The sequence below is a fragment of the Sander lucioperca genome, chromosome 19, assembly GCF_008315115.2.
Source record: "Sander lucioperca isolate FBNREF2018 chromosome 19, SLUC_FBN_1.2, whole genome shotgun sequence".
Taxonomy (NCBI): domain Eukaryota; kingdom Metazoa; phylum Chordata; class Actinopteri; order Perciformes; family Percidae; genus Sander; species Sander lucioperca.
In genome coordinates, this window is record NC_050191.1 from 5,488,401 (window position 1) to 5,503,400 (window position 15,000).

At 45.1% G+C, this 15,000-nt stretch overlaps 1 protein-coding gene across 2 annotated transcripts; it reads right to left on the reverse strand.

Annotated features, from left to right (window-relative positions):
* Positions 1–2,958: 2,958 nt before the first annotated feature.
* gpr132b (G protein-coupled receptor 132b) lies at positions 2,959–10,171 on the reverse strand. Of its 2 annotated transcripts, none has more exons than XM_031315158.1 (3): positions 9,961–10,171; positions 4,925–5,238; positions 2,959–3,823 (listed from the first exon to the last, which is right to left on the reverse strand). In XM_031315158.1, the coding sequence occupies exons 2-3, from the start codon at positions 5,231–5,233 to the stop codon at positions 2,975–2,977; spliced, it is 1,158 nt and encodes a 385-aa protein (XP_031171018.1). In that variant the 5' UTR covers positions 5,234–5,238; positions 9,961–10,171; the 3' UTR covers positions 2,959–2,974. The 2 variants fall into 2 exon arrangements, with proteins under 2 accessions (XP_031171018.1, XP_031171008.1); XM_031315148.2 differs by having other exon boundaries at positions 4,925–5,283; positions 9,961–10,064.
* Positions 10,172–15,000: the final 4,829 nt, after the last annotated feature.

Consider the following 15,000-nt stretch of genomic DNA (forward strand, 5'->3'; position numbering starts at 1 on the left):
AGAACACAGCAACACCTCACGATGTAACTTCCTGTTTGTAGTTTAATCTGTGAGCAGCCCGATCGACAGGAAGTCACTCCAGTGAGAGACGTTTACTCTACATCCTCTCAGGTTAATAGTTCAGTGTTGTTTAAATATGCTAATGAGGCAGAAACGTCCAGAACAGAACTAGAACCATGTGATGACGCGCTGACATCATGATATGATGTATAACAGCTGTATACTACTATCTCTGTATAGATGATATGAAGTATAACAGCTGTATACTACTATCTCTGTATAGATGATATGATGTATAACAGCTGTATACTACTATCTCTGTATAGATGATATGATGTATAACAGCTGTATACTACTATCTCTGTATAGATGATATGATGTATAACAGCTGTATACTACTATCTCTGTATAGATGATATGAAGTATAACAGCTGTATACTACTATCTCTGTATAGATGATATGAAGTATAACAGCTGTATACTACTATCTCTGTATGATGATATGATGTATAACAGCTGTATACTACTATCCCTGTTATAACGGAAAATTAACATAAACTACTTTAATGTAGATTTACTTCAGGCAACATGACTTCACGTAAACATACACGCCACTTTCCTAAAGCCAAGTGGCGTGTTATCTCTACGCATTTTGAGCTATCCACATGTATGTCTACGTTATATATGGTGGTGGTGATGGAGCAGTGGATATGACCCATGCCTTTGGTACGGGAGACCTGGGTTAGATTCCCACTGTGATACATCTACCAGTGTGTCCCTGAGCAAGCGTTCCTAAATGACATGTAATGTAATATATAGCGGATGTAAACATACACGCCACGTGGCGTGGCCGGGATGTGGCCGTGGCGTTTTACACACGTGTAAAAAAAAAAAAAAATAAGGTTGGGTTCAGGGAAAGAACATCAGGGAAGGCGTTTAGTCAGAACAGCTGACTAAGGCCACACGCCGGCCTTCCTGGGTGAAAGTCCTGTGTTGGACCCATCCGCCACATCAACCAAATCCCCTCTGCAGACCTCCGTCCTCCGTTCTTTCATACTACTCCCTACGGCGATAATTCACATGTAATGTAGGTCAATGGAGGCGCTGATAATCACGCTAAACAATGATTACGCGTCTTGATAACACGCAAAAACAGCATACAAATTGGCGTGTTATACATACGCCACCTAGTGAGATCAGTCTGCTTCAGGGCTTTATTATGTGGTATCTGATTGGTGCATTAAATCCAGTACTTCCCGATACCGATACCGGCGGTATCGGACCATCTCTATATATATGGGCGCCAGCTCTACCAGGTGAGCTAACCGAGCGCCCCAGAGTCAAAGGTTTTTACACAGAAATCAGAAAATACTGTCAAATAACAGCCATCAAATCAGCCAGTCCTCGTACAGGGTCGCACGCCGACACGCCGACACGCTGCTCCATGCAGGAAGTGCCTCGGTCACTGGCGGCTTGTGCATGACGTCTAATCGCCTGTCTCCTCCATGATGTTATGAATCATACGGTGTATAAATCAGGCTGTGAATCATATCTGAACGTCTATCATTTACATAACCAGTCAGAGAGAGAACTTAACCTTTAAATGATTACTGACATTAACACTTTTATTTTCTGTCTGAAATCTTAATGTGTGTAAATATGCAAACGAGGCGTTAGCTAACGCTAGCTAATGCTAGCTAATGCTATCTATCTAATGCTATTTGATGCTAGCTAACGCTATCTAATGCAGTGTGTAACATCAATGTTTAGTTTCCATCAGTCTGAGAGAAGATAAATGAATTATAAAATGACAGATCTCTTTTAATCCTGAACACAAAACCATCATTATAATAACAAACACACATTATATTAACAAGTTATAAAAAATAAAAAAAGATATCTTTTTATCACAGAAAATATGTCATATGAGCAGTGTTGGGGAGTAAATGTACCAGCGTTACATATTCAGAATACACATTATGAGTAACTGTATTCTGTTACAGTTACAATTAAAATAGTTGGTATTTAGAATACAGTTGCATTGAAAGACTAACTAGCCCCGTTTAACATGTTAGCTAATGTTAGCTAAAATTAGCTCGTGGTAGCTTAGACTGCTGTTAGATTTTTGTAGTATGCAGTTCAGGACTACAAATACAAAAATATATCTGCTTGTTCAGGTGCTTGTTAGCAACGCTACTGTGGGAGCTTTCACCAGAACAGGCCTGGTTAGTAAGCTGGATGTGATGGCCACATTCCTACACTTATAAAATGCAATTCAATGTGGAAGTAATCCAAGTATTCAGAATACTCAGATTGAGTAACGTAACGGAATACGTTACAAATTACATTTCTGGGCATGTATTCTGTATTCTGTAACGGAAAAACGTTTAGAAAGTATCCTTCCCAACACTGCATATAACAAAACATCACAAAACATCACATGGCTCCTAGGTGAAAGTATTAACATTATATTAGACTAACTTCCAGCTGTAGCTGTATCCCTTCTACCACAACCAGTCATCTGATTGGACGCTTTAATGCCCAGCACACTTCCTGGAGGCATGTCCATGTCTCTGGGGCGTGATCAGGTATATGGAGGTGTGGTCAGGTCTCTGGGGTGTGATCAGGTATATGGAGGTGTGGTCAGGTCTCTGGGACGTGATCAGGTATATGGAGGTGTGGTCAGGTCTCTGGGACGTGATCAGGTATATGGAGGTGTGGTCAGGTCTCTGGGGCGTGGTCAGGTATATGGAGGTGTGGTCAGGTCTCTGGGGCGTGATCAGGTATATGGAGGTGTGGTCAGGTCTCTGGGGTGTGATCAGGTATATGGAGGTGTGGTCAGGTCTCTGGGACGTGGTCAGGTATCTGGAGGTGTGGTCAGGTCTCTGGGGCGTGATCAGGTATATGGAGGTGTGTCCATGTCTCTGGGATGTGATTAGGTATCTGGGGGCGTGTCCATGTATATGGGGCATGGTCAGACCCATGGGGACGTGTCCATGTCTCTGTGGGTGTGGTCAGATCTCTGGGGCGTGGTCAGACCCCTGGGGGCGTGGTCAGACCCCTGTGGACCCCCTTCTGGGGGTTTCTGGGTCTCTGTGGCCCCGTTGAGCTCAGACGAGCCCCTGGTTGGCTGGATCTTGTTCTGGCTGTTGTCGGAGCGCTGCCAGCTCTGCGCCCGGCTGCAGAGCTTCGCCAGGCCTTGGCGCAGCTCTTTGCGGATGTTGTCGCTGGACAGGACGTAGAGGATGGGGTTGACGGCGCTGTTGACCGTGGACAGGCCGAGCGAGATGGTGTACAGCGTGTACATAATCCCCTCCAACACACAGCCGGCCCCCAGCACCGGGAAGTGGAAGAGGATGGCCCGGACCAGCAGGATGGCGTGGTAGGGAGCGAAGCAGACCAGGAACAGAACCACCACGGCGGCCGCCAGCCAGCGGACGCGCTGCTTCTGCTCGCGCCGCAGCCCAGTGCTGCGCTGCACGTTGGCCAGGATGCCGCGGTTACTCGCCACCAGCAGGAGCAGCGGCAGCAGGAAGCCGATCACGACGCGGGCGTAGTAGAAGCCCGTCACCGTGGCGCTGCTCTGGTTCGGCTCGAAGCAACGTCCCTTGCCGCCGGCGTCACCCTCCTTCATCGTGAACACGGGCACGTGGCCGACGGCGACCACCAGCACGATGGCGAGCGTGATGAGCACGGCCAGGCGCTGCCGGCGAAGGCCGCGGGACTCGACGCTGTAGGCGATGGCCACGTAGCGGTCGCAGGAGATGCAGCAGAGCAGGAAGATGCTGACGTACATGTTGGTGAAGAAGATGTAGCCGGTCACCTTCGCCAAAACAAAACCAAAAACCAAAAATGATTTCTCAGAATACTTAACTACATAAGATAAGAATACTTCTCTAAACAACTTCCTCTGAGCACACACACACACACACACACACACACACACACACACACACAGACACACACACACACACACACACACACACACACACACACACACACACACACACACACACACACACATACACACACACACACACACAGACACACACACATACACACACACACACACACACAGACAAACACACACACACAGACACACACACATACACACACACACACACACACACATACACACACACAGACACACACACACACACACAGACACACACACAGACACACACACACACACAGACACACACACACACACACACACACACACACACAGACACACACACACACACACACACACACACACACACACACACATACACACACACACAGACACACACACACACAGACAGATACACAGACCACACACACACATATAAACACACATACACACACACACATATACACACACACATACACATACACACACAAACACACACACACACACACACACATAACACCAACACACACACACACACACACACACACACATACAGACACACACACACAGACACACACACACACACAGACAGATACACAGACCACACACACACACACATATAAACACACATACACACACATATTCACACACACACACACACACACACACATATACACACACACATACACATACACACACAAACACACACACACACACACACACATAACACCAACACACACACACACACACACACACATATAACACAGACACACACACACACACACACACACACAAACACACACACACACACACACATATAAACACACACACACACATATAACACACATACACATACACACACACACACACACACACACACATATAACACACATACACACACACACACACACACACACACATATAACACACAAACACACATACACACACACACACACACATATAACACACAGACACACACAGACACACACACACACACACACACACGTTGGTGAAGAAGGGTTAGCCCGTTACCTTGCACGCCACCGGGCCCCACAGCCAGCTGTGCCCCGTGTTGACGTAGTGCGCCCACAGCGGCAGCGTGCACAGGTAGGTGAGGTCACACAGCGACAGGCTCCACAGGTACACGCCCAGCACGTTGTTCCTGCTCACCTGCAGCCAGGTGAGGTAGACTGTCAGCAGGTTGGCGGGGACGCCCACTGCCAGCACGCCGCTGTACAGCAGCACCAGCGGCAGCCGGCCGTCCTCGTACGGGAGCTCGCACTGCGACGCGCTCACGTTGCTCGGAACAGGAAGTGTCTCGGTCACCTGCGGCTCGTGCATGATGTCTGCAGGAAGGCAGAGGCAGCCAATCAGATTCAAGATCAGTTCATCTGCAGAAAACAAAGAAATAAGTCTCAGAAATATAAAGAAGAATTAAAGAAGATTAATATTGTCTCTCCGTTAGGAGTCATGTTCACGTTTATACGTTTATACGTATCGTTTTCAAACAGTTTAACTCAAACTCAAAGTCCCAGAAATCCTTTAGAAGATAATTATCACGTTTACGTTAAAAGAAACTTTAATCACTCGGCCTAAAACCAGAATCAGGAGAGTCCACGTTAACCCTTCCCTCCGTCCTACAACGGTGGATTTAATCCTGAATGTTTTGGAGTCAGTGTTAATGTCTTAAAGCCGAGACGCACCGAGCTGATAACCGGCCGTCTGACCGTCTGGCGAGGTCGGTGACGCGAGTCTGGTCGGTGAGTTCCGTACCGTCGTCCGTCCGAGGAGCCGTCGGTCTTCATTTTGGCTGATTTGACATGTATAATCGGGGGGGCGGGCACTGCCGGCAGTCAGACTCAATGAGCCATCTGATTGGTGGAGAGCTAACCAGGAAATGGCGAGCGGGATGAGCGTGACTAGAGTCTCTCAAAATCTGAGTAAAATCTTTTAAACTGACCTTTGTTGATCTGAAATGAAGACAGATTCAGCAACTGTACGGCCTATTTCTCTCTTCAAATGTTTTCAGAAACACGTTTCGGTGAACTATTTTAGTCCAATATGAGATCGTATTCTGAACGAGCCGCCATGACAGTCTGGCTGTGAATTTACGGAGAAACCAGACCCACGTGACGCGTTCGTCCAATCAGCTGCAGGTTTTCATTTTTGGGCGACAATCCAGATTAGCGCCACCTGTTGTTATGGAGACGTATTACATCTCGTCTCTTCGGTGTGTTCTGAGGAATTTTTTGGACCAACTCGGGGAGACTGATCAGTCACACTGGCTTTACTGCCGATGGCCGGCCGTCTGGTTGGTGTGTCTGGTTGGTGTGTCTGGTTGGTAGGTCTGGTTGGTGGGTCTGGTTATGTCTGGTTGGTGTGTCTGGTTGGTGGGTCTGGATGTGTCTGGTTGGTGGGTCTGGTTGTGTCTGGTTGGTGTGTCTGGTTGGTGGGTCTGGTTGGTGTGTCTGGTTGGTGGGTCTGGTTGTGTCTGGTTGTGTCTGGTTGGTGTGTCTGGTTGGTAGGTCTGGTTGGTGGGTCTGGTTATGTCTGGTTGGTGTGTCTGGTTGGTGGGTCTGGATGTGTCTGGTTGGTGGGTCTGGTTGTGTCTGGTTGGTGTGTCTGGTTGGTGGGTCTGGTTGGTGTGTCTGGTTGGTGGGTCTGGTTGTGTCTGGTTGGTGGGTCTGGTTGTGTCTGGTTGGTGGGTCTGGTTGTGTCTGGTTGGTGTGTCTGGTTGGTGGGTCTGGTTGTGTCTGGTTGATGGGTCTGGTTGGTGGGTCTGGTTGGTGTGTCTGGTCGGTGGGTCTGGTTGTGTCTGGTTGGTGGGTCTGGTTGTGTCTGGTTGGTAGGTCTGGTTGGTGGGTCTGGTTGTGTCTGGTTGGTGTGTCTGGTTGGTGGGTCTGGTTGGTATGTCTGGTTGGTGGGTCTGGTTGTGTCTGGTTGGTGGGTCTGGTTGTGTCTGGTTGGTGTGTCTGGTTGGTGGGTCTGGTTGGTATGTCTGGTTGGTGGGTCTGGTTGTGTCTGGTTGGTGGGTCTGGTTGTGTCTGGTTGGTGTGTCTGGTTGGTGTGTCTGGTTGCTGTGTCTGGTTGCTGTGTCTGGTTGGTGGGTCTGGTTGGTGGGTCTGGTCTGGTTGGTGTGTCTGGTTGGTGGGTCTGGTTGGTGGGTCTGGTTGGTGGCTTGTCTTGATATTATGTCTTATTTGTATATTTGTATATATGTACATTATGTAGATATGTCCCTATATGTATATTGCTGTCTCTATTGTACACTATGCTACTACTACATGTGTACTTGTCTTGATATTATTCAATTCAATTTCATTTACAGTATCAAATCATAACAAGAGTTATCTCAGGACACTTTACAGATAGAGGAGGTCTAGACCACACTCTATAATTTACACATAGAGTAGGTCTAGACCACTCTCTATAATTTACAGATAGAGGAGGTCTAGACCACTCTCTATAATTTACAGATAGAGGAGGTCTAGACCACTCTCTATAATTTACAGATCGAGGAGGTCTAGACCACTCTCTATAATTTACAGATAGAGGAGGTCTAGACCACTCTCTATAATTTACAGATCGAGGAGGTCTAGACCACTCTCTATAATTTACAGATAGAGGAGGTCTAGACCACTCTCTATAATTTACAGATAGAGGAGGTCTAGACCACTCTCTATAATTTACAGATAGAGTAGGTCTAGACCACACTCTATAATTCACAAAGACCCAACAATTCCAGTAATTCCCCCAACAGCAAGCATATTATGTCTTATTTGTATATATGTACATTATGTAGATATGTCCCTATATGTATATTGATGTCTCTATTGTACACTATGCTACTACTACATGTGTACTTGTCTTGATATTGTCTTATTTGTATATTTGTATATATGTACATCATGTAGTTATGTCCCTATATGTATACTGCTGTCTCTATTGTACACTATGCTACTACTACATGTGTACTTGTTGAATGTTAACACCTATGTATGTATGTGTGTATGTAAGTATACTTGGCCAATATATCTGATTTTGATTCTGTTTTGAGGTTTTTAAATGCGATCACCTGATTACCGCTGACTTCCTGTCAGACACAGCTGTGTGATTATTAAACACAGACTTCAGCTGAAATATTAAATGTGACCGTCACTGTGAGACTGGAAATGTTCAGCATTTCAATTTCCTTTGTGACAGACAGGAAAACCCCGCTACAATAACGGCTTTGTGGTTCTTTTGTGTGTCACAATCTAAAAGAAAATTTCTCTTTTTTACCACGTTCCTCTTTTCAGACTGACATTTAGGAACGCTTTAAGAATTATGAAATCAACTGTGTGTGTGACAACATTATGGGATGGATCCCTACAGAGGTAGACCTTTTAGTTAAAGAGTAAGATCCTTTTAGTTTAACATGAAACCCACCAGACTCCATGTAAATAATCGGGACTTTTAGCGTGTATAGAGCCAGCATATTTCCACCAGACTCCATGTAAATAATCAGTATTTTCAGCGTGTATAGAGCCAGCATATTTCCACCAGACTCCATGTAAATAATCAGGACTTTTAGCGTGTATAGAGCCAGCATATCTCCACATGTAAATGGGTGAATTAAGGGTTTATTTCAACCAAACCAGAGTGGTGATTGTTGGAACAGTGGAAAGATGAACCAAGACGGCTTTTGATAGTTTGATTTAGTTTCTGTCCACTTTGAATGAAGTGTGTTTTACCATGATAAAATCACTGATTATTTACATGGAGTCTGGTGGGTTTGGTGATGGTGACTATTTTTCCTATAGAGTTACATTACAGATGTACAAATTCAAAATAAAAGCAAACTAAACTCCCATGATGCTCTCTGGTGTTCTTTGTTTCTCCTGGAAACAGCTGCTGTGCTCTGATTGGCTATTTGGACTCTGACCTCATTAAATTTTAACAAATAAAATATCATACATTTTTGAGCAGCTGTCAATCAAAGCGTGGCTGAAGGCAGCGTCCAATCAGGAGCTCTGAATGTTGGAGGTGGGCGGGGCAGAGACTGAATTATTGATCGTTGTCCTCTTTAGCTCAAAGTTTAATAATTAATATGATGAGACACACACACACACACACACACACTACTCACACACACAGACACACACAGACACACACACACACACACACACACACTACTCACACACACACACAGACACACACACTACTCACACACACACACACACACACACTACTCACACACACAGACACACACACACACACACTACTCACACACACAGACACACACACACACACACACACTCACACACTACTCACACACTACTCACACACACACTACTCACACACACACACACACACACACACACACACACACACACACACTACTCACACACACACTCACACACTACTCACACACACACACACTACTCACACACACAGACACACAGACACACTACTCACACACACACACACACACACACTACTCACACACACAGACACACACACACACACACACACTACTCACACACACAGACACACACACACACACACACACACTCACACACACTCACACACACACTCACACACACACACACACAGACACACAGACAGGTGTGTGTCAGTAATACCTGGCTGGTTATAGTTATGGAACATTAAAGTACTTATATTTAGATAATACTTTATGTTTATGATGACGTCATATGTAGAAATATTTTAGGATTGAACCACTTTAACAGATTCTCTAAAGTTCCTCAACTAGAGAGGAAACTATATTCATATTATATATTATATATATATATATATATATATATATATATATATATATATATATATATATATATATATATATATATATATATATATATATATAGTTGTTAGATCAGCGTATTGACCATAAATCCGTGACGTGTCTCAGCGTGTAGTTGAACTGACAGGAAACTACAACTTCTTCTTTTACTACTTATTGTATCTGTTGTACTACGTCATTAATCATATCATAAACAACCTGGTCCAATCACACACCTTCTCTTTAGCGTCCTGTAAACATTATTATAGTAGTTATTAAAACTCACCGCGGTCTCGTGCATCCTCCGTGTGTCTCCTCGTGCGTCCTGTTCTCAATGAAGCGACGTGACGTCGCGCGGCGGCTGTACACACTGCACGAGGCGCATTATGTATTCATGCATTCATCTTTAATTCATCTCTCCATCACTTATTCATCCGTTTCTTCTCAAAACAACCGCGAGCTGAGATAAAAACATCATAATAATAATCCAGCTGCACGCGCCGCAGTCTGAGGGAGGACATGCACGCGCCCCCCAGTCTGAGGGAGGACATGCACGCGCCCCCCAGTGTGAGGGCGACATCTGGCGGTGATCAGCTGTTACTGCAGCAGGAAAACTCAACATGAAGTCACAGCTGCTCACAGACAGACTGTATATATATATATATATATATATATATATATATATATATATATATATATATATATAGAGAGAGAGAGACTGTTTGCAGATATGCAAAATGTTTCATTGAACAAGAGCATAATTTGAACATAGTATTGGAGATTGAACTCCATCGTTATATTAATACATTTGTATTAATACATTAGATATATTAATACATTTAATATAGGGGTAGGGAACCATGATGTAACCCCCCGATGGAATCCAGACACCGGTGGCGGTGGAGAAGGCCAGAAGACCAGGCCGAGGAGGCACTGGAGCGACAGCCGGAGAACCACCAGGACGGGAGGAGGAAGGGGAGGAGGGACGACGCCTTTCTGAAATGACAGCTCATAGCACAGGGAGAGAAAGTGCTTTTAAAACAGTGTTGTGACGCTGTGATTGGCCTATGAAATCTTTGGCCGTTCCTGATTGGTTTATCAGAAGGAGAGCGCCTCAAGCGCTGATTCGCTTTAGGAGAGACTGATTATTTGTTAGGGCTTCCTGAAAGAATTTGCGCTAAGCTACATATATAATGGAGCACCAGCAGGGGCGGACTGGGACCAAAATTCAGCCCTGGCACTGTAGCCACACCAGCCCACATCACCACGCTTATGCAGCCCCCCCCCCCACGGACATGTGCATTCACTAATTACATGTGTGTACAGATGGTGAAATAATATAAGCAGTATTATGTAACAGATTTTTAAACATTTAATGTAACTGGCAAACAATGCTTACTACTTCTTAAAGAGCACACGTTTATAATAAATGTACACATACTGTCTGTCTGTTGATGCTGTTTAATGCTGTTACTGTCATTCTCTACAGTATGCTGGTCTTTGTTGTCACTGTCTGTCTGTCTGTCTGCCTGTCTGTCTGTCTATCTGTCTGTCTGTCTGCCTGTATGTCTGTCTGACTGTCTGCCTGCCTGCCTGCCTGCCTGTCTGTCTGTCTGTCTGTCTGTCTGTCTGCCTGCCTGCCTGCCTGCCTGCCTGTCTGTCTGTCTGTCTGTCTGTCTGTCTGCCTGCCTGCCTGCCTGCCTGCCTGCCTGCCTGCCTGTCTGTCTGTCTGTCTGTCTGTCTGCCTGCCTGCCTGCCTGCCTGCCTGCCTGTCTGTCTGTCTGTCTGTGTGTCTGTCTGCCTGCCTGCCTGTCTGTCTGTGTGTCTGTCTGTACATATTGTCTGTCTGGGACTCCATCTTTTCATCCGTTTTAACTCTAATTCTGTAATTTTAATGTTTTCATGGCTGTGATTATACTTCAGGGTTTTCCTTGCTCAGAATTGACCTTTTGGAAATTACATACTTATATTTTTAGGCACCAATTTACAGTAAAAACATCTATATTTATGGCAAGGAAATCACAAAATACTGGTGGCAGGTAACAATTCTAAATACTAAATATAATAGATTATTATTATATTCAGTAGTCCAGTAAGGGGGCTTCCACATCCGGGACATGGGCCGGATACGCCAACACCTGACCCCAAGGTCCAGTTGTTTAATCAGCATGAACAGGACTTCATGGTCACTTTGTTCCCCAAAGAACACGTTTTGCTCCCAAGTTGAAAGATGTAGGAAGTTCACGTTGTGAAGTGTGTTTTCTATATTCTATTGATCAGAAATGATCAGTGATGTTGAGACGACAGTGTAACGGACCACCACAGTTCATACATACATGTGAACCGCGGATTAATTACAGAGTTTAACCTTCATAGTGTAAAACGTGACACTACGGCTGTGTCTCAAACCGCCTACTTGCCCACTTCAAACATTTAGTTTTAAGTATATAGTGGAGATAACGCAACATGTCAGAGCACTGAAAGTACCAGGATGACCCCCTAAAAACGGTCAAAAAGTTCAGTGTGGAACGATGGATCCTATTCGCACTAAACGGTAATTATTTTAACGGAAATGTTCATTTTGGGACAATACTAACCATCGATAGTGGGACTACAGCAGGAAGTGGTCAGTGACCATTAGCAGTGGACTACAGCAGGAAGTGGTCAGTGACCATTAGCAGTGGACTACAGCAGGAAGTGGTCAGTGACCATTAGCAGTGGACTACAGCAGGAAGTGGTCAGTGACCATTAGCAGTGGACTACAGCAGGAAGTGGTCAGTGACCATTAGCAGTGGACTGATAGAAGTAGGCGGTTTGAGACACAGCCTACGTGAATGGGGCAGAGCAGAAAGACGGAGCAGAGCGACGCTGCTTGGTCAGGGTTGTCACGTGTACTCCTATAGGCCTACACTTCACATCAGGCGTTAAGACCAACTGTACCAAAACACCGAATCAGGCCACGTCCACACGTACCAAAACCATCTTTTTTTACCCGTCTTCCCTGGATTTGTTTCAAGAATAGTTACGTTCAAACGGATCCATTTGTAAAAGACTCAACACGCTACTTCATATTCCAGGCCTATAGGCGGCGCTGTTTCTGCTACAGAAATTCACCAAAACACAGAGAAGGAGAGCATCGTCACTTCCCCTTCCTGTCATAACATGACTAGACTAACATTCTCTTAATACATCCATGGGCTATAATAACTTTCACCACTGCTCATTTTATAAAGGCCTCCGCAAGAAAACGTGTCTTTGTTTACAATGTATAATGTGCTGTTGGATTGCTTTTTATTTCGCAATTCTGTCTGCCATCGGACATGATAGCAGCACACGCAGAGTTTGCTTCAGCCGCCGGGGGGGGCAGTGCTCCCCCTGCCCCCCCCCCGGCGGCTGAAGCGGGTAATTGCATTGTTTCATGGCATGACCAGATATTTTATAAATATTTTAATAACACAAAACAACTAAATGGTGGTAATACATCTGATTTCATATAGGCCTACTGCTTTAGTAAAATAAATATGATTTCAGGGCTCTGCCTCTCCCCTGAGACCTTTGTCGACCCATATGCAGGACGCAAAGAAACGAATATTACTGTTGCACTAGTCTGGACATGTTACCGTGCCAACGTTGTCATAAAGGTTTCCTAAATGCCATGTATATACATTTGCTGTCAGCTTACTAATTGATTGGGCGTTTTGTGTAGATTTGGACTTTTATACGTTTTATTCCACTTTGTTTAAACGGCGAGGAGGATCTCCTGATCACTGGGGATTACTTTTATTTGTGTCATTGGATTACGGCAAAATACGGATCTTTTTTCTCATCGTGTCTTAACGTTTGATGGTGGGACTGCTCTTGGTTTCTGCGTTTGGAGATCATCTCAACAGACTGGAGGTCCAACTCTGATTGGTCACCGTTACATTTTAGTTGAATTTAAGTGTCGGGGCATCACGCCACCGTCTGTCTGTTGCGTTCCCAGACAGCTGTGCAGTGATTGGATTTCATAAGGGCGAATTGTTAAATTGTTACAATGTAATTTAAAATCTTCTTTAAAAATAACACATATGTTTATTTAACATGTCTGTTTTGTCCATATGTGCTGGTGCTGTTCCCCAAGTGGTAGCCAGGTCTCAGCTGCTACAATGAGGTTTTTTTTTTTTTTGCCCCCCCTGGCTCGAATGTCAAACTCCGCCTATGGATTGCAACGCGCTAACGTTAGCTCTGTTAGCTAACATAGGCAGTCAAACAAACATCAATGAGCCAATGTCTTTTTGATAATCTACCCGTTTTTCTTCTGGTAGCCTTTCTACAATAAGCCGTGGTAAAAGTTACTATAATCCGTTCAAGGAGTTGATAAGCAGACAGATTAGCTAGCTAGCTTCCACTTTATAAACAGCTAACCATAGCAGCTAACGTTAACTTTACGTCGCTGCTGGAGTGGTCAGCTACTTTAGCGATGTTTAATGTTAGCAATATATCTTGTGTAGAATCCAGGACCGGCAGAGCAGAGGCAAGTGTCAGGGAGCAGAGACAATCTATTTAGATCTCGTGAGCTGGTTTGACTGTTGAGATGGGATACGCTTGCTAGCTTCACCGCAGGCGTGTGTGTCAGTGGCCGCGGGTAAGAGAGGGTGTAAAAGAGGTCGAGGGGTGTGGCGATGACATCATTGATACGAACATATGCGGTTTCGCCATCCAAACGAAGCCAAAAGGGAGCCGTTTTCGAATGTTTTCACCCTGGGACCAGGTTTCAAAAAAGTGCGTTTTCAGGCGTTTTCAGGATCCGTTTGGACAATCGCCCAAACGATGCAAAACCTGTGCGTTTGCATCAAAAAGCGTCTCCGTGTGGAGGCCACTCAAACTACTATTTAACACGACGAGACGTTTTTAACCGGTAATGACGCTGTCTCAATTTAATACTGATGCCGTCAGACGGGCGCGCAGACAGACAGTCGGCGCCCGTCAGCAGCCGGTCCCCCAGAGCAGCATGATCACCGGGAGGGTCCGGTACAGCCTGAACCCTGCAAACGGAGATCCCGTTTGAAGGTGACGTGCTTGATTTTGACTGAACGTCCCAAATTGAGTAACCTCTGGATGGGTCGGTCGGCCCAACTCGGGACCAGGCCGGCCGTTGCCGACTGGCCAAATGCTTGTTGTTTAGTGACAAGAAAAGGTTCAGTTGTTGAGAAACCGTTTTTTTAATGATTTTACTTAAAAATGGAAGGTTTGATATCGGCCTATAGTTGCTCATTAGTGACGTGTCTAGATTGTTCTTTTTTAAGAGTGGCTTAATGACTGCAGTTTTCAGGGCCTGTGGGAAGAT